Raw genomic sequence first — 26,180 nt, 5'->3', positions numbered from 1 at the left:
CCGGGCCGGGGGTGATGGGGGCAGTTTGTTCTGGGCCTGACCCGGCCCCGGTCTCTGTCGGTGGCCGCTGCTGTAGCGCCCGGTGGCCGCGGGACCGAGGGGGCGCTGGGACCTGGACCCCGCCCCGGGCCTCCTGTTGCCCTGGGGGAGAAGAGGGTGGGACAGTGAGTGCCAGGAAGGGGCTGTGACACCCCCCAACCCCCCCGGAGCCACATCCCAGCTCCCCGCCCCGGGGAAGGAAGGAAAAGCCAAATCCCCAAAGTCTGCTCTGAAGTAGAACCAGCCAGGCCAAGGGGAGGGTCTTGGGACCACGGCAAAGGGCACCGGGCAGGGAGGGACCTGGGAACGAGCCACCATGGGGGAAGGAGCCACTGGGGGGAAGGAAAAGGAGCCACTGGGGGGAAGGAGCCTCCAGGAGGAGAGGAAGGAGCCACTGGGGAGAAGGAAAAGGAGCCACTGGGGAGAAGGAGCCACCAGGGAAGGAGCCACTGGGGAGAAAAAGCCACCAGGAGGAGGAGAAGGAGGCACTGGTGGGGGGGAAGAAGAAGGAGCCACTGAGGGAAAGGAGAAGGAGCCACCAGGGACCACGGAGCCAGGTGCAGTTACCTCTCTGGAAGGCTGGGGTGGGCGGGGGCTCCCCGTGGCCTCCCCCGAGGATGGGGGCTTCTTGCTGGCCATGGTAAGGCTGGGGGTGGAGGCACAGGGGGTGGGGGTCTCTCCGGGGGACACGGCGGTGACGGAGCTGCAGCGCGAGCGGCTGGAGTAGCTGTTCTTGGGATGGGAAACTGGGAGAGAAAGTGGGGTCAGCAGATGGGGCTGGGACCCCCACTGCTGAGTTTTGGGGGGGTGGGGGGCGTGGGAAAGGGGTGAGGGGCAGCGGGGCTGCTCCCACCTTGGCCGAAGGCAGCGATGCTCCTCTTGAGAGCGTCCAGGTCGCAGGAGAACCGGGCGACCCGGCCCAGCTCCTCGTCGTACTTGCGCTCGCTCACAAAGTGCTGCTCAGGAAGGGCAGAACAGGCAGGTTGGTCACCCTGGGACAGCAAACGGGGTGTAGGGTGGGGAGGGGGGGTGGGGGGAAAGCCTCTGGTTTGGGCCCCAGGTGGGTCTCTGAGCTGGGCACTCCTTGGGAAAAAAAAACCACGAGCCTTTTGTTCGTGAACTTCTTGGCTGGGAGGGTGGGGAGAGCCTGGGCCCATCCCTGGGGGTCCAAGGGCAGGTTGGATGGGGCTTGGAGCAGCCTGGGCTGGTGGGAGGTGTCCCTGCCCATGCAAGGAGGTGGGATCTGGATGATTTTTTAAGGTCCTTCCAACCCAAACCAGTATGGGATTCCATTAAATCAGCCTGGGAGGTGGGGGGGTCTGGCTGCTGAGGGGGCTCTGGGTCCCTGCCCTGCTGGGAGGAGGAGCCTTCATTTCCAACCAGGATTTCACTGGATGCAACTTGGCCCTGACCTCCTGTGTCAGGAGCCCAGGGAGCAGCAGTTTTAGGGAATGCTGAAGTCCCTCTGGCTCTGCTGGGGTCCCAGGGAGGTTTTCCCAGTGCTCGGAGGACCGAGCTGAGGCCTCACGGGGTCAGTGCTGGGATCAGCAGCTGGTGGGGGCTGGAGCTGCCACTTTACAAAGCAAATTAATCCAAATTAAGATGCAGGGAGGGGCTGGGCCGTGTCCCCCCACGAGGCTGATGGTGAATTCCATAGCTACGGACACAGGGCCAGACTTGCATCCAGCACAGCTCTGCCCTTGGATGTGCAGGGAACTTGAAAGGGTTGGGAATTATCAGGATTAAGAACCTTGCTCAGCACCAGGAGCTGGAACCTGAGGCTGCAAGAGGGAATTTTCTGATCAAACCAAAGCTGCAAAACCCAGAACTTGCTGAATCCAGCAGGGACGAGGGGAATGAAGAGGACAAGGATCATGAAAACAATTCCAGGAGAATGGAGTCACTCCAGAAAGTGACCAGCCAAGAAAACCAGTAAGAAACCAAGAGACCATAGATTAGAACTAAGGGATTAGCTCTGGGATTGGGTGCTGGGTGTCACTGGGGTGTATGACCTGGGGTAGGGGTCCCTCCCCACCCTGAGCTCCACCTGCTCTGCCTTGTTAGATCAACAAACCACTTATTTACTCAGCAACTTGCCTCTTTTCAGCAGGAACCAGGGGCCGGGCCCTGCTGAGGTGTAATTCCCACCCTGGACCAGGTGGTGGCCGTGAAATTCCTGCAACCCCGGAAGGTTTGGGAGAGGCTGGAAGCCGGGAGGAGGGAGCAGCTCACCTTGATGTCAGCTCTCAGCTCCACCAGCTGCTCCTCCGACATCCTCACGGCCACGTCCGTCAGCTTCTTCAGGGCCTCTGCCTTCCTCTGCCGGCCCAGCAGGATTTCCACTGGGAAAAGGGAGGCAGCTCAGGCACCAAACCCACCCCCCCTCGAGTTAACCCCAGCCTGGTGAACAGCTCCCCCCACCCCATGTGTCCCCCCAGCTCCTCCTGCAGCCACTGCCACCCCCAGACCCAGGGCGAGGGGCACCAGGCTCTGCTGCTCCCCCCCCCTGCCCAAGGCTTCACCCCAGGGCTGGGGGCTGCTGTCATGGGTGTCCCCAGGGATCCCTTCCCACCCACCCCGGGAGAACTGAGAGAGCCCTTTCCAGCCCCCGGGAACGCTGAGGGTTTCAGGAATGGCTTCCCAAGATGGCAGAAGGCAGCTGATGTCCCCCCCCAGGGCTGGGGATGGTTCGTGTCACCCCCAGCACGTTCCAGTTGGGATGTGAGGGATTGACTCCAGCCACAGGGGGAGTTTTATCTGGGAATCAAAGCCAGGGATCTCGGGACAATGTGAACAGGAGGCAAATGACAGAAATCTGCTCCTGGGGGGGGATGTTTGGCAGCAACACCCACAGCTCTTCCCACCTGTGGGTCCAAAGACCCGAGTCTTACTTGCTTCTGCCTTCACTTTGTCCATCTCAGCCAGCAACGCCACTTCCCGATCCATCAGGCTGGGGAGGGGGTGGAAAACAGGGAAAAACGGAATTATTAAACAAAGCAGAGAATGAAACCCGGGAGCGGGAGCAGCAGGGGAGGGTTTCCCGGGCCGGGCAGGGACCAGCAGAGGGCGGCAAGAGCCCAGGGCGCCGGCCCCGGCTTTTGTTCTGGAAATGCAGGAGTTGGGGAAGCGGCTCCGTGGAAGCGGCCGAGGCTCGGGTCACAGCGCCAGCAGGGTCCCCAGCCCCCCGGGGACGCGGTCACCCGGCTCCGGGGGGATATATGAGCTCGGCTGGACTTTTTCCCGAGGAAATGAGGAACGTTGGACCGAGCGGCAGCACCAACGTGACCAGCAGCAGGGCAGGATGAGGAGCCACCAGAGGACACCGGGAATCTGGGGACCTGTCCCCTCCGGAACAGCCTCTCGGCTGCCACAGGGTGAAGCAAAGCTTCACTCTTACAGCCTCATGAGCTCGTTAAGCCATGCAAATTGTCCCACTAATCCAGAAACCTGGTGCTCTGTGCTGCCCCTGAGGACCCCCAGGGGGCTGTGGGACCCCCAGGGGGCTGTGGGACCCCCAGGGGTGCACACACACCCTGCCAGAGCCACAGGGTGCAGCAGGTACTACCAGCAGGTCACCAGGCACCACCACCACCCAGGAGCCTCTCCCAGCCTGGAGGTCTTTTGGCTGGGGAGGGGACATCCCAAAGGGTCACACCACTCTGCAGGAGGCTCCAGCTTGTGCCACTGTCCCCCTGAAACTCGGGGTACACTGGAGGGGGAACACCAGTCCTCCCATTCCGGACTGGTTGCTCCTTGCTGTAAGGAATCCAGCCAGACCCTCCCTGCAAATGCTGCTTTTGTGCTTCACCCTGAGCTACTCCCCCCAGACCTTCCCAGCCCACCCTGGCTCAGCAGCATCTGACCCCACCTCTTTATTCCCAGGTCTCCTTTCAGTTTCTAATTCCTCAGCACCAAAGCAGAGGTTCCCTCTGGCCCATCACTGCCTGGTCCAGCAGCACAGACACCAACAAGGTGCTGGGAGGCACCAGCAGGGCACAGGGGCAGCCCCCAACACCCACCAGGGGCTTTTAGAGGGAGGAAGGTTTGCTTGGAAATGGGGAGAATATTTATTTTAGCAAAAGGGGAAACTGCAGAGCAGCTGAAATGCAAACTCCAGCCCCAGCTCCCGCTCCCCGGCGTGTCAGAGCCGGCTGAGGCAAGATCAATTTAAACAATTCCCTCTGAACAGCAGCTTTGACATTTGGCTTCTTCTGTTGATTTATCGCTCTGTCCATCTGCCTTTTCAGGGCAGGAATTGTTTCTGCTGGCAGCACAGCAGGGGCCTGGTCCAGGTCAGGCACTCTCAGCCCAACTGCACAAATACAACCACGCGTGTCAAGAGCGACGCTAATAAGACTTCACCTTCCTCCAGGCAGCCCCAGCCCGACCCTGCAGCTCCTGCCCAGGGCCACGTCAGTGCCAGGAATTCCTCAGAGAGATCCGGGGTGTGAACGTGGCCTTAATGATTATTGAAGTGCAGGAACAGCCTGGTGGCTCTGGGGCTGCACCTCCACCCTCCCCCGCTGTCCCCTCCCTGCACAGGCAGGCCTGGCCCAGCCAACACCCCCTCCTCGAGGGGCCACTTTGGGTTTTATCCGTGAATTTGTGGTTTTGTCACTTAATTCACTCAGCAGAGCTCAGCTGGAGCCCTCTGCCCAACTGTATCAGGCTGGCTGAGGAACAGGGGTCAAGTGGCTTTGCCAGAGGTTGGTGTGACAAGTGATTGCTCCTCCATCCCGCTCCACAAACTCCCTCCTGCTGGATCTGTCTGGAAAGGGGCTGCTCTGCACTGGGATCAGCCACCCTGCAGGCAGGAGGGAGCACCCGGCCCTGCCAGGAGGACTGGGCTGTCAGGGAGGACATTTAACAAGTGCCCAAGGAAGGGGGGACTCTGAGGGTTCCCTGGGTCAGGGAACCCGCTCATCTCCAGCCTGGAGGAGCAAATCCTCTTGGAATAGGAAGCCAAGCAGCTACTGCTCCTCCAACAGGATGGATTTCTGAGACAGAGACTGAGACAGCCCCAAAATAACCACCTCCTGCTTCATCCTCCCCTGCCTACAGACCACAGGTGGAAAGCCAGCACGTTGTCTGGAGAGAGAAGGTGAAGGTTGGGAGCTCCAGGCAGCCTCCCTGGTTGAAAGAGCACCTGAAGGGCAGCCCTGACAGGCAGAAGTTAAACCAGCCCAGGCTTTGCTACTTAAATATCCTGTTTCAGTTGAACAAACCTGCTTATAAACCAGGTCTTCCTTTGGTAGGAAGCCAGCTGGAGAGGACCTGCCTCTGGGATCCTGCCCTGTGCCACGGGACTCGGAAAAGACAGGAATTGTTCCCTGGGTCTTGATGGGAGTTGGAAAAAAAAACAGACAACAAAAGCAGGGGAGGTGTAATTTGCATCTCGGCTCCCTGGCAACTGCCTCACTTCGGGGAAAAGGAAAGTGAATCTCCCAGGCTGTGCTGGGCAGCTCCAGCGTTTGCCCAGGGAGGTTCCCAGGGCCCCGGATCCGTGTCCGGCTGCTCCCCTGGGGCTGGAGGCCTCGACCTCCCCCCGTGACGCAGGTTCAGGGATGGTCACAGCAGCCACAGGCTGAGAAGTCACGGATCTGGGCACGTCAGCCAAGGAGGGACACTTCCCAGAGCTGGGAGAGGCTTTTGCAGGTGCTGGAACTGCCCAGGGAGGCAGGAAACAAACCTCTCAGCAACCCCCGCTGCGTGCAGGGGTCCCAGGGAGTCTGTGCCCGCATTGACTGAGCAGATAAAGCCACTGACGAAGAACCAACAGCCATAAAACCAAACCCGAGTGAGGGCTACAAACCCCTCAGCCTCAGCAGGGTTAATCCCCTTCCATCCTGGCTCCTCCAGAATGTGGGAGCTGCTGGGAGCTCCAGGTCTGGTTCTGGCCACAGCTCTCAGCACAGAAACAAACACCTTCAACCCTTCCCCCAGGGGAGCTGAAAATGCCTTTTTTGGTCAGTATTTTCAGCACACCCAGGACAGGAAGGACAGCACTTCAGGCAGGACAGAACTTCCTGAAGGCAAAGTCCAACCCCAGGACCAGCAGAAGGAAAAGTCCACCATGAACAACTCCCCTGGTGAAAATGCCTTGGAACAAGCTCCTGCCTCCCCCACCAGGGAGTGGTGGCACCTTGGTGGCCACCATGGGACACCAAGCAGCCTGTGACACCATCTGCCAGCCTGCCAAAAACCTACTTTAATCCCCCAAAGTGAGGGCAGAGGGCTGGGGACATGTCAGCCAGGAACTCCCTGCAGGGCAGGAGAACACTGGGTGCAGCTTCTTAGGAATATTTCTTTACCAAAAGCAACTCTGTTTGTGTAACCAAGAAGGACAATTTCTCAGGAACAGATTTCACCTGCCAAGACATCCAGTGCTCCTGATCTTGGGCCTTCTGGAATATCCACCTTGAAGCACTGATTTATCCAAACCAGTAAAGATGTTCATTAAAACCAGGCCTGGTTACACTGGCAGGGAACATCATGCACAGTGTGAAAAGCTTGGGTGAAAACAGGGGAAGCAACGTTGTCCAGGACGATCTGTGATGTGTCCTGGCACCTTCAGAAGGATCCCTCCCTTCCATGGAGGTTTTCAACCACAACGTGAAGATTTCCAAGAGAAATTTCTGTTGGTTTCTAAAGGACACACTGTCCTGCACCCCCAGCTCCAGCTGCCACCCGAACCTGACTGACAAGAACCTGCTGAGTCCCTCAGATTATCTGCATCCAAAGTGACTTTATGGTGGCCAGGACAACCATCTTGTGCAGACGTGGAGCCAGTTCCACGACCCTGATGGACACACCAAGGTGTCCCAAACTGCTCGTTCTGACACACTCAGGCTGCAACACCCATCAGTCCTGACTGGAAAGCTGGAATCTTGCTCCCAACACACTGATCTCCAGCCTCCCTGCCGTGAGGTTTCACCCACCTGCTCTGCAGCTCAGCAAAGACCTGCTTCATCTTCTTGATGGACGAGTCCATCTCCTCCTTGACCACCACCCGGTACCGCGCCAGCGACACGGTGCAGCGCTGAAGATCCTTCACTGACTTCTCAATGTTAGAACCTACCAAGAGACAGAGGGAGCTCGAGCAGCCATGTCAATCACACCACTCCAGCCTCCCACCAGGGACAGAGCTAAAGCTGCTTTTCCCCTCTTCTTTTACATCTAGACATGGCCTGGGTTTCAATTTTTCTTTCCCTTCCCCATCACAGCAGCAGGGAGAGGTTGAGGGATTTTTTTAGTAGGAAAGTTTTCCCATTCCCTTGCTGGATTTCCTCCTGTGGGGCAGGATTGTCCCTCCACGTGTCCCAACTCATGAGAGGGATCAAATGCATCTGAGTTGCTTTTGTGCTGGGCACTGGGAGCAGGTGAAACGTGGCCTGTCCCAGAGACCAACACACTTCATCACTGGCCATGTGAAATGGCCGTTCGCACGAGGGAGGGACATACCCCAGGAACTAAAACAAAGGCTGTTTCCTCACAGCAGGAGCTGGAAGGACTGGTTGTGGCTGCCAAGGTTGGTCCCTGAGGCTCAGCTCCCCAGCAGGGCTGTCACCTTGTCCCACTCTCTGCCCCTGCCAAGCCACATCAACTACTGCTTGGCCCAGTGAGGAGCTGGAATGAACTTTCCCCACCTCATCTCCCTGAGTCAAGTCAACAACCACCACTCACAGGGCCTCCCAGGTCCCTCCTGTCCCCACTTGTTATTGTGAGAAGATGGAGAAAGCACAGAAAGGGGGGGGGGGGGGCAGAAAAAAAAACCCAAAAGCAAGTCCAGGAGGAGGCAGCTGCCACTTCTTGTCACGGAACCGCTCCCAACTTGGGGCCTTTCCACAGATTCTCACAGAAGATGAGAAACCACCCAAGGGCTCTGGTGATGGGGGGCACAGAAGAATGGGCTAAACGTGAGACTGGCTGCTCCCCCCCCCCCCTGCTCCTCTCACACATCAGGGTGGCTCTGTCAGGATCCCTGCTGCGGGCGAGCGGAGCTGTTCCCGGCCGGATAATGAGCGGCACGTTTGTTCGGATTAAGATCAAAGTCCCTCCTCGTGCCTCACCCCGGTGACCACGGCTGAAGAGGTGGTGACAACCTGGCCAGCAGCAACCTGCCCTGCCACGGGAGCACAGCAGCCTTGGGGCCTTACCCAGCTTCTTGGTGGCGGGCGAGACGGGAACGTCTTCCAGGCGGGAGACGGAGAGGGAGGCGGGAATGGAGCCGGAGGCTGCGGGTCGGGACAGGGACCTGGTGGTGCTCCTGGAATCAGGGCGCTGCCGGAGGGACTGGGAGCTCTGGGAAGGATGCAGGGTGAGCGATTGTGTGTCAAAGCCTGCTATTCCATTCCCTAGGTCAGGCACTGCTGTAGAAAAGCACACTGGTTGAAAGGGGGAGAGGGCAGCAGGACACGGAGAGGGCAGCAGGACACGGAGAGGGCAGCAGGACACCACTGAGAAGGGCAGCAGGACACCACTGAGAAGGGCAGCAGGACACCACTGAGAAGGGCAGCAGGACACCACTGAGAAGGGCAGCAGGACACCACTGAGAAGGGCAGCAGGACACCACTGAGAAGGGCAGCAGGACACCACTGAGAAGGGCAGCAGGACACTGGCCACCTCCTCACACAACACACAAGCACAGCAGGACACCACGCTGAGCTGCTCTTCCCGAAGAGCCTCCACACTCATCAGCCGGATCCCAACCACCAGAGAAGCAGGAGGCAGCTCCTCTGCTTCTGGGACACTGGGGGCCCATCTCCTGGCTGCTCTGCAGAGACTGACCTGCTCTCTCAGGCATGTCTGGGGCCCCGGGCTCGCCCTCCTCCAGCTCTCTGGCATCAATGGAAAGAGCATCCAGAGCTTCACTGAGCGACTCCACGGACTCGGTGTCGTGGGCGCAGCCGTTGACATGGAAACCGTTGATCCCACCTTTCTCTGGCTGCTCCTCTTCAGTGGGCACCAATTTCCCTGGCCCTGGGAGCCCAGGGCTGGGCCCAGCTTGTGGTTTGGGTTTGGTTTTCTTCTTCTTGTTCTTAGGGATTAGGAATCCACGCCACAAAAAAAGGGGGAGGGGGGGAAATGATAAATAAAGGTATAAATAAATAAATAAATAATGGATGTCAAGCTGAATTCCTGAAGGGAAAATTAAGCTTGTGCTTTATTGGCTGAAAGTAGCTGAATTAAATGCTTTTTCAGCCAGCCTGGCTGTTGATCCTATTAACAGGAGGGATTTATCCAACAATGAGGACAGATCTGGTGGCATTAATGAGGCACGAATCCATTCTCCTCCCTGGGGGCAGCCAGGAAGCAGCAGAGGTTTGTGGGCGAGACCCCCAGGAGCAGCCGGGTGGCTCTGGGGGTGCCCCTGCCCAGGGCAGCTCGGGGGGGCTGAGCAGGGCCTGGATCTGCTGGAACTTCCCTCCTTTCCCAGCACAAGGCTCTTCCATCCCATTTTTCTTGCCTTGTCCTTTGGCGCTGGTGCTTTTCACATATTCAAAGGAGCCCTTTGGAATAATTATGATTTGATTCTTGCCCTGGTGGATTTAGGCATTATAATATCAAGCACTGAAACTCTGCTAATCTTTATTTAACCCTTTCACAGAGCTCTGAGCACAGAAAAGGGGCCAAACACTCCAGCAAGTTTATGTGACAAAAGAAATATATTTCCAGGGAGCTCAGCATTAAACCCAACTGTTCAGCTCCAAAGGTTACTGATGAAAAATGGAACAGCAGGACTGGCTGAGCAGTGAATTACAGAGCTCCCCTGAAAGAAATGGACCTGCTCAAGATTTACTTCAGCGTGGGGCTGGGTGTGTGGGGTGGGGGCCCTGCAGAGGGTCAGCAGAACAGGAGGCACCGTGGGGACAAAAAGCCCAGGACCCTTTTTTTTTTTCCCAGCTTTTGGCACCATGTGTCTGCCAAGGGAACTGAATGCAAATGGGGTGAGAAGATGGTGGTTACAACTCGCCCTGAAGTTATGGTGTAAATCACAGCCAGGCTGCCCAGTGCATCAGCTCCACTCACACCTTTGCTCTTGGGTTCCTTTTCCCCACCTAAATCACAAGGAATTCCTCCTGTTCTCCAGATCCCCCAAATAAAAAGATAAACACCTTAAGAAAGTAGATTTTAACAGTGTTACCTTTTTTTTGCCTGTCACAGTCCATTCCTTCAGCACTTCACTGGCATTGCCTGGAATGAAAGGCAGGGATGAGCAGAGGACGAGGCCTCCACTCCAGCTCCTTCCCACCTGGGAGTGTCTCCACACCTGGAGCAGCTCCCAGGCTTCCTGCAGCTGAGTTTCAGTGCTTAGCTGGTAATTAATTACAGGCCTGGTTTTGTTTTTGCTCTGGGGACACGGGTGCTGACCAGGACCCCACTCCCTTGGAACACAGAGCCAGCTCGTTCCAGGAACAGAAAGAAAGATCCTCTCTCTGGCTCTGTCACACTGAAGGTGAGATACTTGGAGCCCTCCTGGGACATGTTCTGAACTCCCAGGTTGCATCCAGGTCAGGAATCTGCTGGTCTGTCCTCCCCAGGGCCACGGGCTGTGTCAGGGTGCCTGGGCTGAGGACTTGGTGTCACCAAGGGGCAGAGCACAGCACGGGCAGGACAGAGCTGCAGAGGGACAGGCTCTGTCACCACCACCAGCCTCTTCTTCCAAGGTCAGAACATCCACCTCATGCACCAGGCAGAGCTGAGGGGGGATCTGGGTTTCCAAGTGCAAACAGCAGCTCTGGGAGCTGAAGACACTCCCAGGTCCTATCAAACCTCCTTTATCTCAAGAGCCATCAAACACTTATCTCTGTCCTGACCCCTCCTTGAACAAACTCCGACTAAAACTCAGGAAGAGAATCATCCCCGAGTTATCCCTGTGGGCACAGCCTGACCTTGGCTGTGCTGAGAAGCTCCACGAGCTTCTCCCACCAGGAGCACTCCCTGCAGGGTGCAGGGGGGTGGAACACAGAGTGGGGGGGTGGGAAGGGACCATTGGAGATCATCCAGTCCAACCCTCTGCAAGAGCAGGATCCCCTAGAGCAGATCCCACAGGAACACATCCAGGTGGGTTGGGAATGTCTCCAGAGATGGAGACTCCACAACCTCCCTGGGCAGCCTGTCCCGGGGCTCTGCCACCCTCCCAGGCAGCAGGTTCCTCCTCATGTTGAGGTGGAACCTCCTGTGCTCCAGTTTGTGCCTTGTCCTGTCACTGGGCACCACTGGGAAGAGCCTGGTCCCACCCTCCTGACACCCCCTTTAGAAAGTGGCAACATCTGAGGTGTGAAACCCCCCCCTCCCCACTGACCCCCTCCCCATTACCTTCCATAAAGGCCTGCACAGTTTTGTCCACACAGTTGTCAAAGTGCTGCAGGACAAGGACAATCTCGTTGTTGCTCCTGTTGGGGACGATGGCCCTCACAGCACTGATCTGGGGGGAGAGAAACAGGGAGGGTGGGACCTGCTGCTGCACCCCAGAACCTGCAGGACCCCCCCTCCCCAAAAGCTCCTGGGATCCATGGATGGATTCCTGAGAAAACTTTCATGTGCCAGGACCATTTAGCCTGAATAAAACGTTGCATTTGACAGAGCTGCAGTTCAGGTCCCAGACAGGAAGATATTTCATCTCAGAGAGGAGATGAAGACAGAGAGTCCAGGGGCTCTTCCCGGGCACGTGCTGAGGTGGAGCCTCAGAGGACACATTTACCTTTTCCTTCATGTTTTCAAAGGTTCCTCCTTGGGCCATCACAGTGTTGGACTGCACATCAAAAATGAAGCCAGATGGATCTGTGGAGACAAAGGAGAGGGAAGCTCCTCTCTGAACCACGGGCACCCAGAGACACTTCCAAAGACCTGGAGTCAGAGGTCACCTCTGAGCTGCTGCTTTGCCAAGGAGAAAACTGAAGCCCTGCTGAGATGAGGTGCTCATCCTGCCCCACAGGCAGCCAGGGATCAGCAGCTGAAAGGAAGATGGATGATGCCCCAAAGGACCAGGCTCTGCTCAGCCAGGTAACCCCAGTCCCACCACACTTCCCAGTGTGTCCCCCCAGGACTCCAGGGACCCATTCATCCCTCAAGCTCTGGGTCAGCTCCTCCTTTTCCATATTCATCTCCTCCTGAGCCCAGCAGCCAAGAGTTAACAGAAGCTACAGAGCCTCCCAGCAGTGTGGGTAACAATTTCCTCCACCTGGAGATACAAATGGCAAGCAGACTGATAAATGGGCTCGAAGATCCAGCAGCTTGTGTTCCCTGCCAGCTCCTATCTCCAAGGTAATGCTTCTATGTTCCAAGAGAGACCCATCACCATCAGACAGCCATCACCACCAGCTCTGCTCCCTGCCAGCGAGCAAAGGTCACATAAATCTGCAGGCCTGAGTGTTCCACCAGGGATCCTGACAATCCTGGGATCACAAAGGGTCAGAGCAGGCTCAGCCTTGGCTTTGCTGAGGAAAAGGGACGTGGCTGTTTTGTTTCACTCAGACAGGACATGCTTCAAACTGGTATTCCAGCCAATTTTGGCCTCAGGAAGGACACGTGTCCCCAGGCAGGGGACGATGGCACCACCCCAGAGGTTCAAGCCCTTGGTTTTGGCATCACCAACCCCTTCCCAGGGAGCTCAGACACACATGGAGCCACGGGCAGGTTTCCTGGGAGGGAATTTCCCTGCCTGAGCTCTGCTGCCTCCAGCCCTGCAGAGGAGCTGGTGGCTTTGGGGACAGCCTGAGGGCAGGGACAGACTCCCTGCCCTTTCTGCTGCAGCTCAGCTGATAATTCCAAAGCTGCTGATTCACCTTCTTTCCCTCCCCTAAAGAACTGGGACGTGGTGCTGAGACACACCATTGACTTCCACAGCTCCCAGACATTGATGTAGCATTTAAACCCAGATGCTTCCAAAGGCAGTGACAGAATTGTGAACATGATGGAAAGGTCAGCCTCTTATTAAGGCTACAGATGAACGCTGAAATTCTTCCCCTCGCCCCTCGCAGCCCCACGAGGAAGATGTTCTCCAGTTTCCCCACCTCACACCACTTCCAGTCACCAACTTTCTAGTCCTTCATCTTCTAAATGGCTTTCAGGCTCCCCTCAGCAATCTCTCCTCAAAGCCCTCACTGCAGAGCAGCCCCCCAGGACCCAGGGAAGATGAAGTCCAGCTCCCCCCGTGCAGCACATTTTTGGCCACTCAATCTCACCCCTTTCCCACCTCCATTAGTGCTTAGGAGGGATGGGATGGTTGGTGTCTCACTCCAAGCAGCTTCTGCAGCTTCCAGTGGCTCCTCTACAGCCCAAGTCCTCCTGGTGTTAAAATGTTTGTCATGCAAAAATTCTGCAAGGGAGGCTGTGCCACCTCCACCTGATACTGCCCTGGAGCTCCCAAGCATCATTAAAAGGGCCACTGGCTCTTGGGCCTCTGGTGACAGTGGCTGTTTTGCAAGAAGAGACAGAATTTTAGATGTGCACGTGGACAGAGACCCCGAGATTTTGGAATTAACAACCTGGTGAGCAAGGAAAGCTCCTCCCCAAAGCCAGGGCTCAGGCTCTGTGTGTCATGGCTGGTGGGCTGAGCTCTGCTGTGCTCACATCCCTCAGCTGCTGTCACAACAAACCCCTGAGGGGCCACCAAGGGCCTGAACTGCTGCCCTTTTTTCCTCCAGTTTGTGGTAACAAACTATCCAGCCCAAAAAATTTCCCTTTCAGGGCTGTTGATTGGACTAACATCACAGGAGCTCCTAAACAGAAACACCAACCATGCCAGAACCCACCCCAGTGAAGAGCAGGCTGCTTCTCCCCTAACTCGCTCACCAGCCCTTCCAGTCCCAAACTCCTGCAGGAATTAAAATGCCAGCCCTTCCAAAGGCCTGCTCTGCTTCCTGGGACACACCTCACACCTCCAAGAAGCCAAAGCAGGGGCCAGTGTTTCCCCCTGGAGCTCCAAGCCAAGTCCCAGTTCACTGGGAGCCACAGCAGGGAGATGGTTCACCAGGAGACATGGGAAAGACCTGGGAGCAGCAGCCTGGCAGCTGCAGGGCTCATCCCTGCAGGGAAGGGTGCAGGGAGATCCCAGAATCATGGGATGGTTTGAGTTGGAGAGACCTTAAAGACCATCTAGTCCCAACCCCCTGCATGGGCAGGGACACCTCCCACCAGCCCAGGCTGCTCCAAGCCCCATCCAACCTGCCCTTCAACACTGCCAGGGATGGGGCAGCCACAGCTTCCCTGGGCAGCCTGGGCCAGGCTCTCACCACCCTCACACTAAAGAATTTCTTCCTCATGTCCAACCTAAATCTCCCTCTTCCAGTTTTGATCCATTATTTATCACACCATTTAGCTGCAATTCAGCCTCACCTCCACCATGCCCAGGTGCCACGGAAACTTTGCACACTAAAATAATGTATTAAAGCTCAAAAAAAAGAGCCAGATTCACCCCCCTGCCCTGGGCTGGACACCAGCAGGCTCTGGGGAACAGGCAGCAGCACTGGCATGAAGACTCAGTTAAACCCTGGAACATTTATAGACTCTGAGGCTGCTCAGGTCAAGGGGAGAGGAGCTGGCTCCCCAGGGACAGCTCAGGAGACCTGGGCTCGTCTGGAATAAAAAGCTCTTCAAGAAAAGACACCTCTGCCCACCCCGAGCAGCTCAACCTGCTCCAATTACAGCACTGGGGGAGAGGCAGGAGGCACCGCAGAGGTGACTGGACAGGAATTAATGCATCTTCCCAGGATGGAACCAAGGAGCCAGAATATCATTATTTTCTCAGTCTGTGCCTGTGACTGGGCCAAAACACCCTCAGGAACAGGCTAAAATATTAAAAATCAAGATTGTGTGTTAAAAGGTGCTGGAGAGGAGGTGGCACTCCCATGGCCTGGGAGCTGCTGGGGCAGCAGGCGCTGTGCTGGGAGGACACAGGGAGCGTCTGCACCCCCAGCCCTCCCGTGTCCTGCTGCTTCCCCTTCCCAGTCCCATCCCCAGCCCCAGCTGGCTCTGCCTTGCAGGAGCAGCTCCTGCTCCCAGGCACCAGCAGCACTGATGCCCAGCTCCCTCCTCACAGATTAGAGCAGTCGGGAGCAAACCGGGCTCGGAACCAACATTCCCGGTTCCCAACATTTCACTGGTTCCCAAAAAACCTCCCTGCTCCAAGGGGAAGAACCTCCCTGCTCCCCAACCCCCAGGGTCCTCCCTTCCCCTCAGGATCCGGGGGGGGGGGCTGTGCTGCTCAATCCCTGTCCCCACTTTACTTCCCAGGGTTTGGCAGCTCCATCAGCTGCCTGGAAAACTATTCCAGTGCCCCAGAGAGAGGAGATCCTCATCCCGGGATCCTCCTGCAGCCACAGCCAGCCCAGGGGGGTGGGGGCACTTTGTTTTAACAAGAAAAGTCTCTTTCCTGCTCATTTTCTCCCCCAGATTCCAAGGGGCCAAGCGTGGCACCCAGGCTGCTCAGGCCAGAACAGGATTGGATCCCTGAGGGGGGAAACACTTTGTGTTTCAAACCCACATCTGCAAAATTCCTTCTGAGGTGAATTAAACCTTCCAGACACCTGATCCCAAAAACACCTGATGGGCTGGATGGCAACAGAGCCAGCCCTTGGCTGCCTTCCCCACCTATCCACCCCAAATATTCAGGGCTGGGAACAGATGGGGGGGGAAAGAACTCCTGGGCCACCACATCTCAACCCTGTTCCCACCTAGAAAGGTTGGAAGAGATGATCCTTGAGGTTCCTTTCCAACCTGGAATTCCACGACTCAATGAAATTCAACATGGGATAAAAACTTGCCAATCACCTCCAAACACGCTGCTAAAACCTGGTGTTTCTGCCCCAACACAAAAAGCAGCTGGTTTTGCCCCAAAGGCAGGGAGGGGCTGAACATGGCTCTGCTGAGCACCCCATTTCCAGGGGCAGGGAAGCACTTGGAGCACAGGACTCACTGTCACCCAGCTGGTTTCAACCTGGATTCCCCCCCCTTCCCAGCCCAGCAATCCCAGCTTCTCCCCCTCCCACCTCATTTCCAGCTGCAGATGAAAAAAGAAAGATAAAAGCAGCCCAAGTTCCCAGGAATTCCTGACCCCCCCTGCACCCCGAGCAGGAGCTGCTGCTGGATTGACACCTTGATCCACCCAGGACAAGCTTCCAATTACATGTATCCCACCTTTGGGGCTTTTGTAGAGGTTTCCTGCAGCCCCCTCCCACCTCCCTGGACCTTTCACCTTTCCCAAATCCACCCAGGATAGTTTCTCACCCAAGGAAAAGGCTCCTTGGATGTACCCAGAGGAGCAGGAGCCCAGTGCTGTTTTATTCAGGAGCCTGAGTTGCCTAAAACAGTGGCTGGTGGCAGATGAGATGTGATTGCTTTGTGTCCTGGGGTCACAGCCAGTCCCCGGCCTGGTGGCTGCTCCCACTCCAACCAATTAATTGAGACAGGAGGTGGGGGGGAAAGGGAGAGGACACTTTGTGGTGGGGGAAACAAGAAGCACCAAGAATCCAAGATCATTTCAGACAAACCAACCAACCTGCTGGACTCTGGGGAAGCATTAATTTAGAAATCTGGCCTCACTAAGACTTGATCTTCCTTTTAATTTCCGGATTATCCCTTCTAGAAGGTACTGAGGCTGGAATGAGCCAGCCAGGACAGCCCAGACATGGACCCACATGTGGCTCCACACCCTGGCATCTGGAAGGGGGTTTTTACACAACAAACAGCTCCAGAGACTGACCTGGTTTCTCCTCAGCACAGATCCTTTGAGTAAAGAATGATTTCCAGCCAGTAATATTCAGGGACAGGACATGATTCTGTGCCCAAACTTTGCATGTCCAATTTCACAAGACTTAAAAATGCCCTTCTGGGCAGCTGGGATGTTCACTGGGGCATTTCTAAAACAAACAAGTGGGTTTCTGGGCTGCTGCACAGTTAAAAACAGGCCTGTTTCCTTCCCCCTCCCTCAACACCTCTTGCCAGGCCCTTGTCACACCCCAGAGGGGGTTGGTTTTGCTTTCAGCAAGAAATAGAAACTGAAAAGTCACCTCTCACCTGCCCAAGGTCCCTCACCTGCCCAAGGTCCCTCACCTGCCCTTTCCAGAGGCCTGGGAAAAAACATGTTGACTCCCTTAATATTCTCAAGCAGCAGCAAAGCAGGGATTGGGAATTCCAAGCCCATAGAGGATGGGGCTGCAGTTTCACTCTCCCCTTCCCAGTGACAGGGGCTGAAGAGGAGCCTGGATAAATCTGGACAAAGCAGGGTGGGTTTTCCCTCCCCGGTGGCACAGGGAATTCAAGCCTGCTCTGCATTCCTGCCCTGCATTCCTGCTCCATGCCCAGTTCCCCTCCCTGTCCTGCAGGAGCCCAGCACAGCACGGGCTGCCTCCTTCCCTGGGGATTTGCCAAGCCCTGAATTCCCACCCACTCCCAGCTTCCCATGGTTCTCCCCACTTGCTTCCTAGATTCCTCCTCCCCCCTACAAGCCACATTCATTCTCTGCTGCTCTTTTGAGGTGGGTTTTCCTCTCCACATGGACACCTGGGCTCCCTTTCCAGTCCCTTCCCCTCCCAAGGCTTCCCAGAGCTCAGAGACAAAACCCAGTGTTTAAAAAAAACAACAACAAAACACTCCAAAATGATCCTAACCAAGAATTTCCATAACTGCTCCTAATTGCTTGGAATCATGGCTGGCTCTGGCTGCCAGAGGACAGCTGGGCTCCTCAGGTAGACACTGTTTCTATGCCAAAGCTGCTGGGGGAAGAAAAATCTACAGAGAACAAAAGCTCTTCTCTGGAGGTAGAGGACATGAATTGTCAGACTTAAATTATTAATTAGTCATCAGTGCAAATAAAAAGAGAAGCGTAACCCTCAGCCCTCCCCTCCCCCACTCCACACACACCTTGGAATTAATGCTTCACACACGACAAATAAGATCCCTCCCTGGGATGAGCTGCTTGGCCCTGGAGCTGCTGTGCCAGAGGGGAAGGAAAACTGGCTGGTGGGGGTGGAGACAAAGGGAAAAACCTTCTCCCCAGCTTCCTCCTTGTCCCTCTGGATCCATCTTGAAGGAAAAAGGTTTAAATGGGCCTGGTTCAAACAGGGTCTGGTTCTCCAGCCCACGGTTCCTGGCTCAGCTCTTGGCACAGATGCCACAAGCTCATCCCAAATCTCAGCATCCAGAGGCTCCTCTGAGAGGCTGGACAAAGGCTGCCCAGGAAGGGCACCAAGTTTCAGTGGAGTTCATCCCACAGGTCTCTCAGACCCCCTCTCAAGCTCATCCCAGGGAGGGGAACTCGGGCACCAACCAGGGACCCCAGGAAAACACCCACATTTGGCTCCGTGACTCTGCAGCTGCTCAACAATATTTCCCCCCCTGTGTCTGGCTGGGCAAGTGATACAATAATTAACATGACAGGGGAAGTGGTGAAGTCAGAACTGTCCAGCTGGACAACTGAAATGCTGCTAAAAATGTCACAAAACCCAACAGGTCAGAGGGTGTCACTGAGAGAGTGACAATCAGCTGTCAAGTGACACCAGCAGCCTTGAAAGGAGTCCAGCAGCAGCAATTAACCTCTTCCCTAATTGATAACTTCACAATCAATACTGCTGCTCATTGGCAGTTGATGATGTCACATCCACACGTATCTTACCTTTTGTATTTTGCTTTTTAGACATTTCAGCTTCTTGAGTGTCCAACTGCACAGGAGGGGGGGGGGAAAAAAACACCCCGAGTTCTCGCTCTTGAGCGGGGCAGCAGCTCACCCAGCGCCACGGATCCGGGTGGGAAATGGCAGATTTCTGGCTTGGGATAGTTAAAAATCCCAACTGTGAGGGCAAAGGGGGGTGTGGAGCTGTCAGCAACGTGCTGACAGGCCAGCAGAGCACCAGGCTCCTGCCTCAGAACAGCAGCTTCTTGTCACGAAGCAGCGGCTGCAGCGCTTGGCGTTGGGGCTGCTCGGGCTCTGAAAAGGAAGGAATAAAAAGGAAAGGAAATCAGGGAATTGCTGCTGTAGCTGCCAAGGTGCCCCCCAGCCTGCCAGGGCCACCTTGCTCCCCTGCTTTTTTTAAAAGAGTGAAATCTGTCTTTGTGAAAGAAGTAGCTGGGAAAAGAAAAAAGAGCAACGTTAAATAATATATAAAGGGAGCAGAGATCCCCCCGGAGCCGGTGCGGATCCAACAGGCTGCAGCCAGGGCTGCTGGAAGATACTGGCTCCAGTGGGAAGGGGCAGGGAGGGGAAGTTTGGAACCTGTCATAAAAACACCTGCATTTACAGGAATGGCAGGTTTAGGGACATGAGAGGCAGCAGAGGGGACAGAGGAGACCGACTGAGCTGTCCCTGTTGGGTGACAACACCTACAGCAGCAGGTTCAGCTCCTCCACCTGCTGAGCCTCCAACCACCACCTCCCGGGGAAGCAAAATTCCCCTCGGGCACCCAAAAAGCAGCCAAATTCTAAAGGTTTTCTCTGCTGTTTTCAACCTGAAATCCCCCCCACCCCCGGGGCAGCTCGAAGTGTTCCCCTCGTGCTCCCGGTGGTTCCAGGAGCTGGTAAAGCAGGAGGGAGATGACAGGTTAAACAAAGAACTCCAGGATCCAGGAGGTTAAGGAAACAATAGGGATCTCCGTGCCAGGCAAACCCTCCCCCTCAGGGAAGGAATCTGCCCCCCCCCTCCCGGGGTACAAAACCTCGGGGTATATTCCCAAGGGAACAGGAAAACCAGGAAAATTTCCACCTGGAAATCGCCGGGGACCGAAGGGCGCAAAAAATGAGTAAACAGCAGGAGAGCTTGGACATCTGAGCTCCTGGAAACGAACTGACAGCCCGGAGAAACAGGCACCTCGTTTGCTCCGGAATTAATTAGCAGTCGGATTCCTCCAGCCCCGAGGATCCGGATTCTTCCCAGGGCTGCGGTTTTACGGGTGTGAGGAGCTGGCAGCGCCGCCCCCGGGTTCACCAGGTCTATCCCGGGCTAAACCAGATCTTTCCTGCCCTGAGGATTTTCCTTTCGTGGCTACACAGGAATTCCAAACTCCCTCCTAACCAGCCAGGCTGGAAATGGGAACTGGAGGCAGAACCAGCGCTGGATGTGGGAGCAGAAAAGCCTTTTTTTCACCTGCAAAAGGTCCTGGCTCCGCGGGGTCACACACTGCCCGGGGGCCCCCCCTCCCAGCCCCCCCAGGCTCCACATCCCACCTCAGCACTTGGAACTGGAATCCCGGGAGGTCTGAGCTGCCAGGGGGGTGAGAGGGTCCGGCCCCGTGTGGCTGAGGAGCTGCAGGCTGCAGGATCAGCAGGATCAGGCCCAGCCCCCCTGCAGGGCCAGCCCCACTGCAGGACCAGCCCCAGCCCCACTGCAGGACCAGGACCAGCCCCACTGCAGGACCAGCCCCACTGCAGGACCAGCCCCACTGCAGGACCAGGACCAGCCCCACTGCAGATCAGCCCCACTGCAGGACCAGCCCCACTGCAGGACCAGGACCAGCCCCACTGCAGATCAGCCCCACTGCAGGACCAGTCCCACTGCAGGACCAGGACCAGCCCCACTGCAGATCAGCCCCACTGCAGGACCAGCCCCACTGCAGGACCAGCCCCAGCCCCACTGCCCTGCCTGGCTGCTCCGTGTCCAGGAGCAGGAAAAGGCTCCGTGGCACCTGCTGGGGTTTTAGTGCTGAGGTGGGGCTGGGGTAAGGGAAGGGCTCAACACTCTGACACCAGCACTCAGCCCTGGCAGGCTCATTCATCCCAGTTTTAAAAACAAACCAACCAAAGACCAACCCCCACTGAGCTTTGGAGCCTTTAGAATTTCACGTTTCTCGTTTCGGTTTCTAAATCTCCCTTTGTCGTTTCACTTTTTAAATCAATCTCGGTAATTTGGTTTTTTTAAATCAAGACAGGAATGGTTTTTTAACCCAAGGGGAAGAGTGGAAATGCAAACAGCACCGTCAGCCACACAACATCACACCTGAGAGTCCATTACCTGAACTCCCTCAAGCTGCCTCAACCTTCCCTCCTGGAATAAAGGAGCACTGAAATCCTGCACCTCCAGAGGGCAGGAACAGCCAGGGACCAGCTGTAAGAAACCAACATTTCCCTGTAAATAACTTATCAGGGAATCTCAAAGAGCCTGAAACAAAAAAAAAAAAACCCACTCCTGCTGATCATCCAAGAAATGTTCTTTTACCCACTTCAAAGGGGAAAAATAAACAGTAATTAAGGCTGGGGGGGGGGGGAGAAACAACCAACACCAGCAGGTTCTTGGCAAGCTCCTTCCTGAGCAGAAAGGTAATAAAATAAAGGACTGGAAACCAAACCCACTGATAAATCCAAGGGGTGTAAAATGGCAAATCTTGACTCTTTGATAATGTCATTAATATTTATTAAACACCTCATGGTAAGAACCTGGAGCCAGAGAGGCCGAGGCAGCCCCGGGTCAGGTGGGACCTGCCCTTAACTGGGAATCTCCCCAGGGATGTTTGCTGGGAGCTTGAAAGAGGGATGAAAAACACAGCAACGTCCCCAAAACCCAGGTGGAAACACCGAGATTGGGAAAACAGACAAGTTCAGATCCACCCGTTGCAGGCAGAGCTGGAAAGGGGGATCCAGGGATGATGATTATTAGTAGTAGCAGTATTAACATTACTAGTATTATTTTCCGGTGGGAAACCATCAAAACCATCAAGAAAATCCACCTGCAGTATTAAAAGAAAAGCTTGGAAGTTGTTACATCATGGATGAGGAAGCAACACAACCCCCAGGAACCTCCTCCAGGACAGAGGGAGCAGCCAAACTCCTCCCAGGGCTCCAGCGAGGAGAGAAAACTCCTCCAGCCCTGGCTGGAAATGCACGTTATTGGTAAAAGCCCCAAACTCGGGGTGTTTTGTCTCCTTTGGACAGAGGGAAAAACATTGGGAATTGCAGACAGCAAATCCAAAGGGAAACGGCTCCCAAAGCCCCCCTGGGGCTCCCCCAGCTCCATCTAGATGGATCATTTCAGTGAACTCTGGGAACTGGATCCTTCCCTCTTGGAAGGGGGGGAAGAGAAACAGGGAGAACCCACCCGGATTGTTTTTTACTGGTCTATGAAGATGCTTTTGCTGAGAAATCAGGAGTCCTAAGGAATCAACAAACCTGCTCCTGGGGAGGGTTGTTTTTTTTTTTTGGGGGGGGTGTCCTGTTCCCAGCTCTCCAGGGCTAATTGGCTTTGGAATTAAGTGGCCCCTCCCCAAACTGTTTTACCCGTGTTGGGGAAGGAAAAGTGAGGAGACCCAGCAGGACCAACGGGCCTGGCTGTCATTGATAACCATTCCCCCCAAAAAAAGCCATTTTCCCAGGCTCCCAGCACTGCCAGGGGGTTTGTCTGCAGCCCTGGACCCCTCCCCAGGACACTGGGGGGGGGGGAATCGACTCCATTTTATGGGTTAAAAAAATAAAAACCCCAACAACCAAACAACAATTTACACAAGAAATTCAGGGGATTCTTCTCCCTGCCCTGGAATGAGCCCTGGAGGAGCAGGTCTGATGTGCCCACTGAGCCCGGGGAGCTGCTGCCAGCCCCAGGTGTCTCCCTGAGGAATTAATGAATCCCTGAGATATATATTTTTTTTTTTTTGGAGGGGGGGGGAAACACCTGACAAGTCACCAGAGCCCAGACCAAGCCCCTCACATCCAACTGATCCCCTTTCTGGTCCAAAACCTGCCTGGAACAAGCCATGGAAAACACCAGACCAACGATTCCACCAGCCCAGGCACCATTCCCAAACCCTCCCCCCCCAGCTGAAACTTGGGATTTATCCCTCGTTTTTGTGTTTTATTCCCCCCCCCTCCCTCAGCTGCAGACAATCCTTCCTCCACCTCCAGCCCCCTCACCTTCCCCAGCGCAGCCAAACCCCAACTCCACAACACAGGCAACCGTTTTAGGTTTATTTTATACCCTTTTCAAAATACTTTCTTCCTCTCACTCTTGGGGGTTTGGAGTTGGTTCCCCCCCCCCCCCCTTCCCCGTGTTTCCTCAGGAAGGAGCTGAACGTTTAACCTGGCAGATAATGAGCTCTCTATATTCTGGTTAAACCCACACACTCATTGTTCCTCCACCCCATGCATTATGCAGAGCACGACTGGGCATTAACGACCCTCCAATATCCTCCCCCCCCCCTCTCCAGACCTGATGGTGAAGCCTTTTTTTTTTTCCCCCTCACAAAGAAGTAAAACTACAGATTTCAGCCCCAAAAAGCTTCCCTGGATCATGATGCTACAACCCCCCCCCCAGTCCCTGGAACGTTCACAGATCCCTAAACCAGGTAAAACAGGAGAGCCAGGGGAGGGGGATATTCTCCAGGTGGGGGTTGTGGTGCTTGGATGGTGTTTTCCACCCTTATTTTCCAGGTGCTGGGAAGCACCCCTGGGATTTCTGGCACATCCAGATGGGCAGAAGCAAAACCCTTTGGAGCTGGACACCAAATTGTGCCCTTTCTGCAGCAAAAAAACCCAAACAAACCTCTTTGCTCTTTGGCTTCTGCTCCTCCCTCCCCCTTCCTCTCCAAACTTCCCATGTCCCTTCCCCATCCAGCCTATCCCGGGAATTGCAGTGGGAACTGGCACCTGGATCTTTGTCCTGGGTCATTTTTAGGGGCACAATGACTATTGTTAGGTCCTTATTTGCCAACGTTGTGACCTGGCAGAGTCCAGGGGATCTGCCAAGAATTGTTCCACATTGGAAAGGCTCAAAACACTCCCCCCTTGGGAGAGGAAACTTCACTTTTTACCCAAGGATCTAAAAATCAGACACTGGGGGGAAAGAAGGGAGGAAAAAATCATGGCCAAAAAAGAGCAGATCTGAATGGTGAAAATCCCTTTTATCTCCCCAGATTTCAGCCTGTGGGGGAAACAGGATTCCTGGAGCCTGACCAGAAACCTGCTCCTTTCCCTCAGTTTTCCCAGATCTCCAGGTCTGAGCTCCCAGGACAGAGCTGGAAAATATCATTAAAATATGTAGGTTTTAATTGCCAGATCTAGTCATTATTTTTTTTTAAACCCAGGCCCTTCTGCAACCCCCTTTTCAGCTCCTTTGTCCTGAACCTTCTGCTTAGGAGCTGGCTGCACAGCTCAGGAAAACCATCCAGGATTTTAAATGACCCTTCAGGAATAAGACACCATTTCAAAATTCAAGAAATCCTTATGGATCAAACAATTCCTGCCCTGGATTCAGGGGAAGTCCTGGAGCTCCACACCCACTACCTGCAACTTTCCAGGCAAAAAGCCTCAAGATCTGAAGCACTTCCAAAGGGAATCTGGGGTTCCCAATGGAAACCTTTTCCAGTGGGAAAAGGCAGCACCAGGTGAGTGAAAAGGAATGAGCTCCAAACGGTGACAAGAGCTGCCAGGCTCTGGGGACAGGGAAGCTGATCCCACAGGTTGTCAGCTAGGAATTTCCTGCTCCCACTTCACCTCCCATCAACTAACAAAGGCTCCACAGAGCAGCTTTTGTCTCTGCTTGGGCATCCCGAGCTCCTCCATGGGAAACTGCTCCTCAAGAGACTCCCTGGGACACGGCAGGATATCAGGATCACACCAGGGCACCCTCAGGGAGAAACCCCCCACACACACACACACACTCCCTCATCCCACAGGATTTTCTCCCCTCTCCAAACCCCAACTCTTTGCCTCCCTTCCCGCGGTGAATTCCCAACTCTTCTGCAACAGCTCCCTCTGTGGATCCTCCTGCTCCTCCCACCCGCTCCCGAACGGGAATAACCCCGACCAGTACCCGCGGGGAAGGGACCCAGTGCCTCGGGGCTGCTGCTGGATCCCTTTCTCCTGCCGGAATTCCCTGGTGGAGGAGGGCAGGAGGATGCCAAGCTTCGGGAAGGGATGGGGGGGGGGAAGATCTTTTCCCTCCTTGCAGCTCGGCCTGCTTGTCACCCCCCTCATGAGCTAATTAGTTGCGTTCTGGTACCAGCTAAAGGCCACGGAGCACACCGGGAGAGGATTCCTGCCCCTGGGATTTCGGGGCGGGGGGGAGGAAGGGGGGGTTCGGGAGGTGCGGGCAGGGAAGAAGGACGGCGGGGGGGGAAGGGGGAAGGGTCGGGCGAGCTGGGCCGTGTGACTGCGGCATAAATCACGTATGAGCCCCTCACCCTCTGCCCACCACGGACCCCCCCCCCCCCTCCGCACCGGCTGCCCCGCAACTCCCCCCTGCTCCCCCCAGCTCAACTCACAGCCCCCCTGCTGCAGCCTCCCCTGGGCCCCTCTGCTGCCTGACACCCCCGGCCCGCCTGCCCTGGGGCTGGGGGAGGGGGACACTCCCCCCCCAGGCCGTCCCCCAGCCCCCCCACCCCATCACTCTCACCCCTTCCTCCCCACACAGCCTCCCTCCTGCCCCCCAGTTCCCCGCAGCCCACCCCCCCGGGCTGCTCCCTCCCCTGCAGAGCCCCCTTTTCCCCTCACAAGCCCCTTGGCTGCCCCCCCAGCCCCTCTCAAGCCCCTTGGCTGCTCCCCCAGCCCCTCTCAAGCCCCTTGGCTGCCCCCCCAGCCCCTCTCAAGCCCCTTTGCTGCCCCCCAGCCCCTCACAAGCCCCCTGGCTGCTCCCCCAGCCCTTCTCAAGCCCCTTTGCTGCCCCCCCAGCCCCTCTCAAGCCCCTTGGCTGCCCCCCAGCCCTTCTCAAGCCCCTTTGCTGCCCCCCAGCCCCTCACAAGCCCCTTGGCTGCTCCCCCAGCCCCTCACAAGGCCTCTCAGCTCCCCCGTCCCCCACACACGGCCCCTCCGCACCCCCCACCAGGCCCCTCAGACTCCCCTAAACCCCTCGCTAGGCCCCTCAGGCCCCCCCGCCCCCTCACAGGCCCCCAAACCCCTCACTAGGCCTCTCCGCCCCCCTTTCCCCTCACAAGGCCCCTCCCGACCCCCGGCCCGGCCCCTGCCGACCCCCGGCCCCGCTCGCCCCGCACTCACCGGCCGCGCTGCGGGGCCCGTGGGGCCCGGCCCTGCCCGCCGCCCCCCCCCTCACCTCAGGCCGCCGCGATGCACCGGGAGGGGGGCGGGGGCCGCGGCCCGGCAGGAGCCCTCAGGCCGCGCCAGCCAATCGGGACGCGGCCACCGCTCCGCAGCCAATGGCAAGGCGAGAGCGACGTGCCGTACCCGCCCACTCCGAGCAGGCCGCCAATGAGAGGGCGGGGAAGGCC

At 56.3% G+C, this 26,180-nt stretch overlaps 1 protein-coding gene across 1 annotated transcript; it reads right to left on the bottom strand.

The window, feature by feature from the left end:
- Window positions 1-6: 6 nt before the first annotated feature.
- SPATS2 (spermatogenesis associated serine rich 2) lies at window positions 7-26,180 on the bottom strand (the record flags this gene model as incomplete). Its single annotated transcript, XM_051643742.1, has 13 exons — window positions 25,951-26,180; window positions 18,656-18,967; window positions 11,744-11,823; window positions 11,359-11,467; window positions 10,184-10,233; window positions 8,827-9,076; window positions 8,196-8,408; window positions 6,978-7,113; window positions 2,931-2,989; window positions 2,272-2,381; window positions 893-995; window positions 607-785; window positions 7-141 (listed from the first exon to the last, which is right to left on the bottom strand). Coding segments are annotated over exons 2-13 (1,449 nt in total), but the record flags the coding sequence as incomplete, so codon positions are not given.

The sequence above is a fragment of the Apus apus genome (assembly GCF_020740795.1).
Source record: "Apus apus isolate bApuApu2 chromosome 28 unlocalized genomic scaffold, bApuApu2.pri.cur SUPER_28_unloc_2, whole genome shotgun sequence".
Taxonomy (NCBI): Eukaryota; Metazoa; Chordata; class Aves; order Apodiformes; family Apodidae; genus Apus; species Apus apus.
This window is presented reverse-complemented; position numbering and strand designations above follow the sequence as displayed.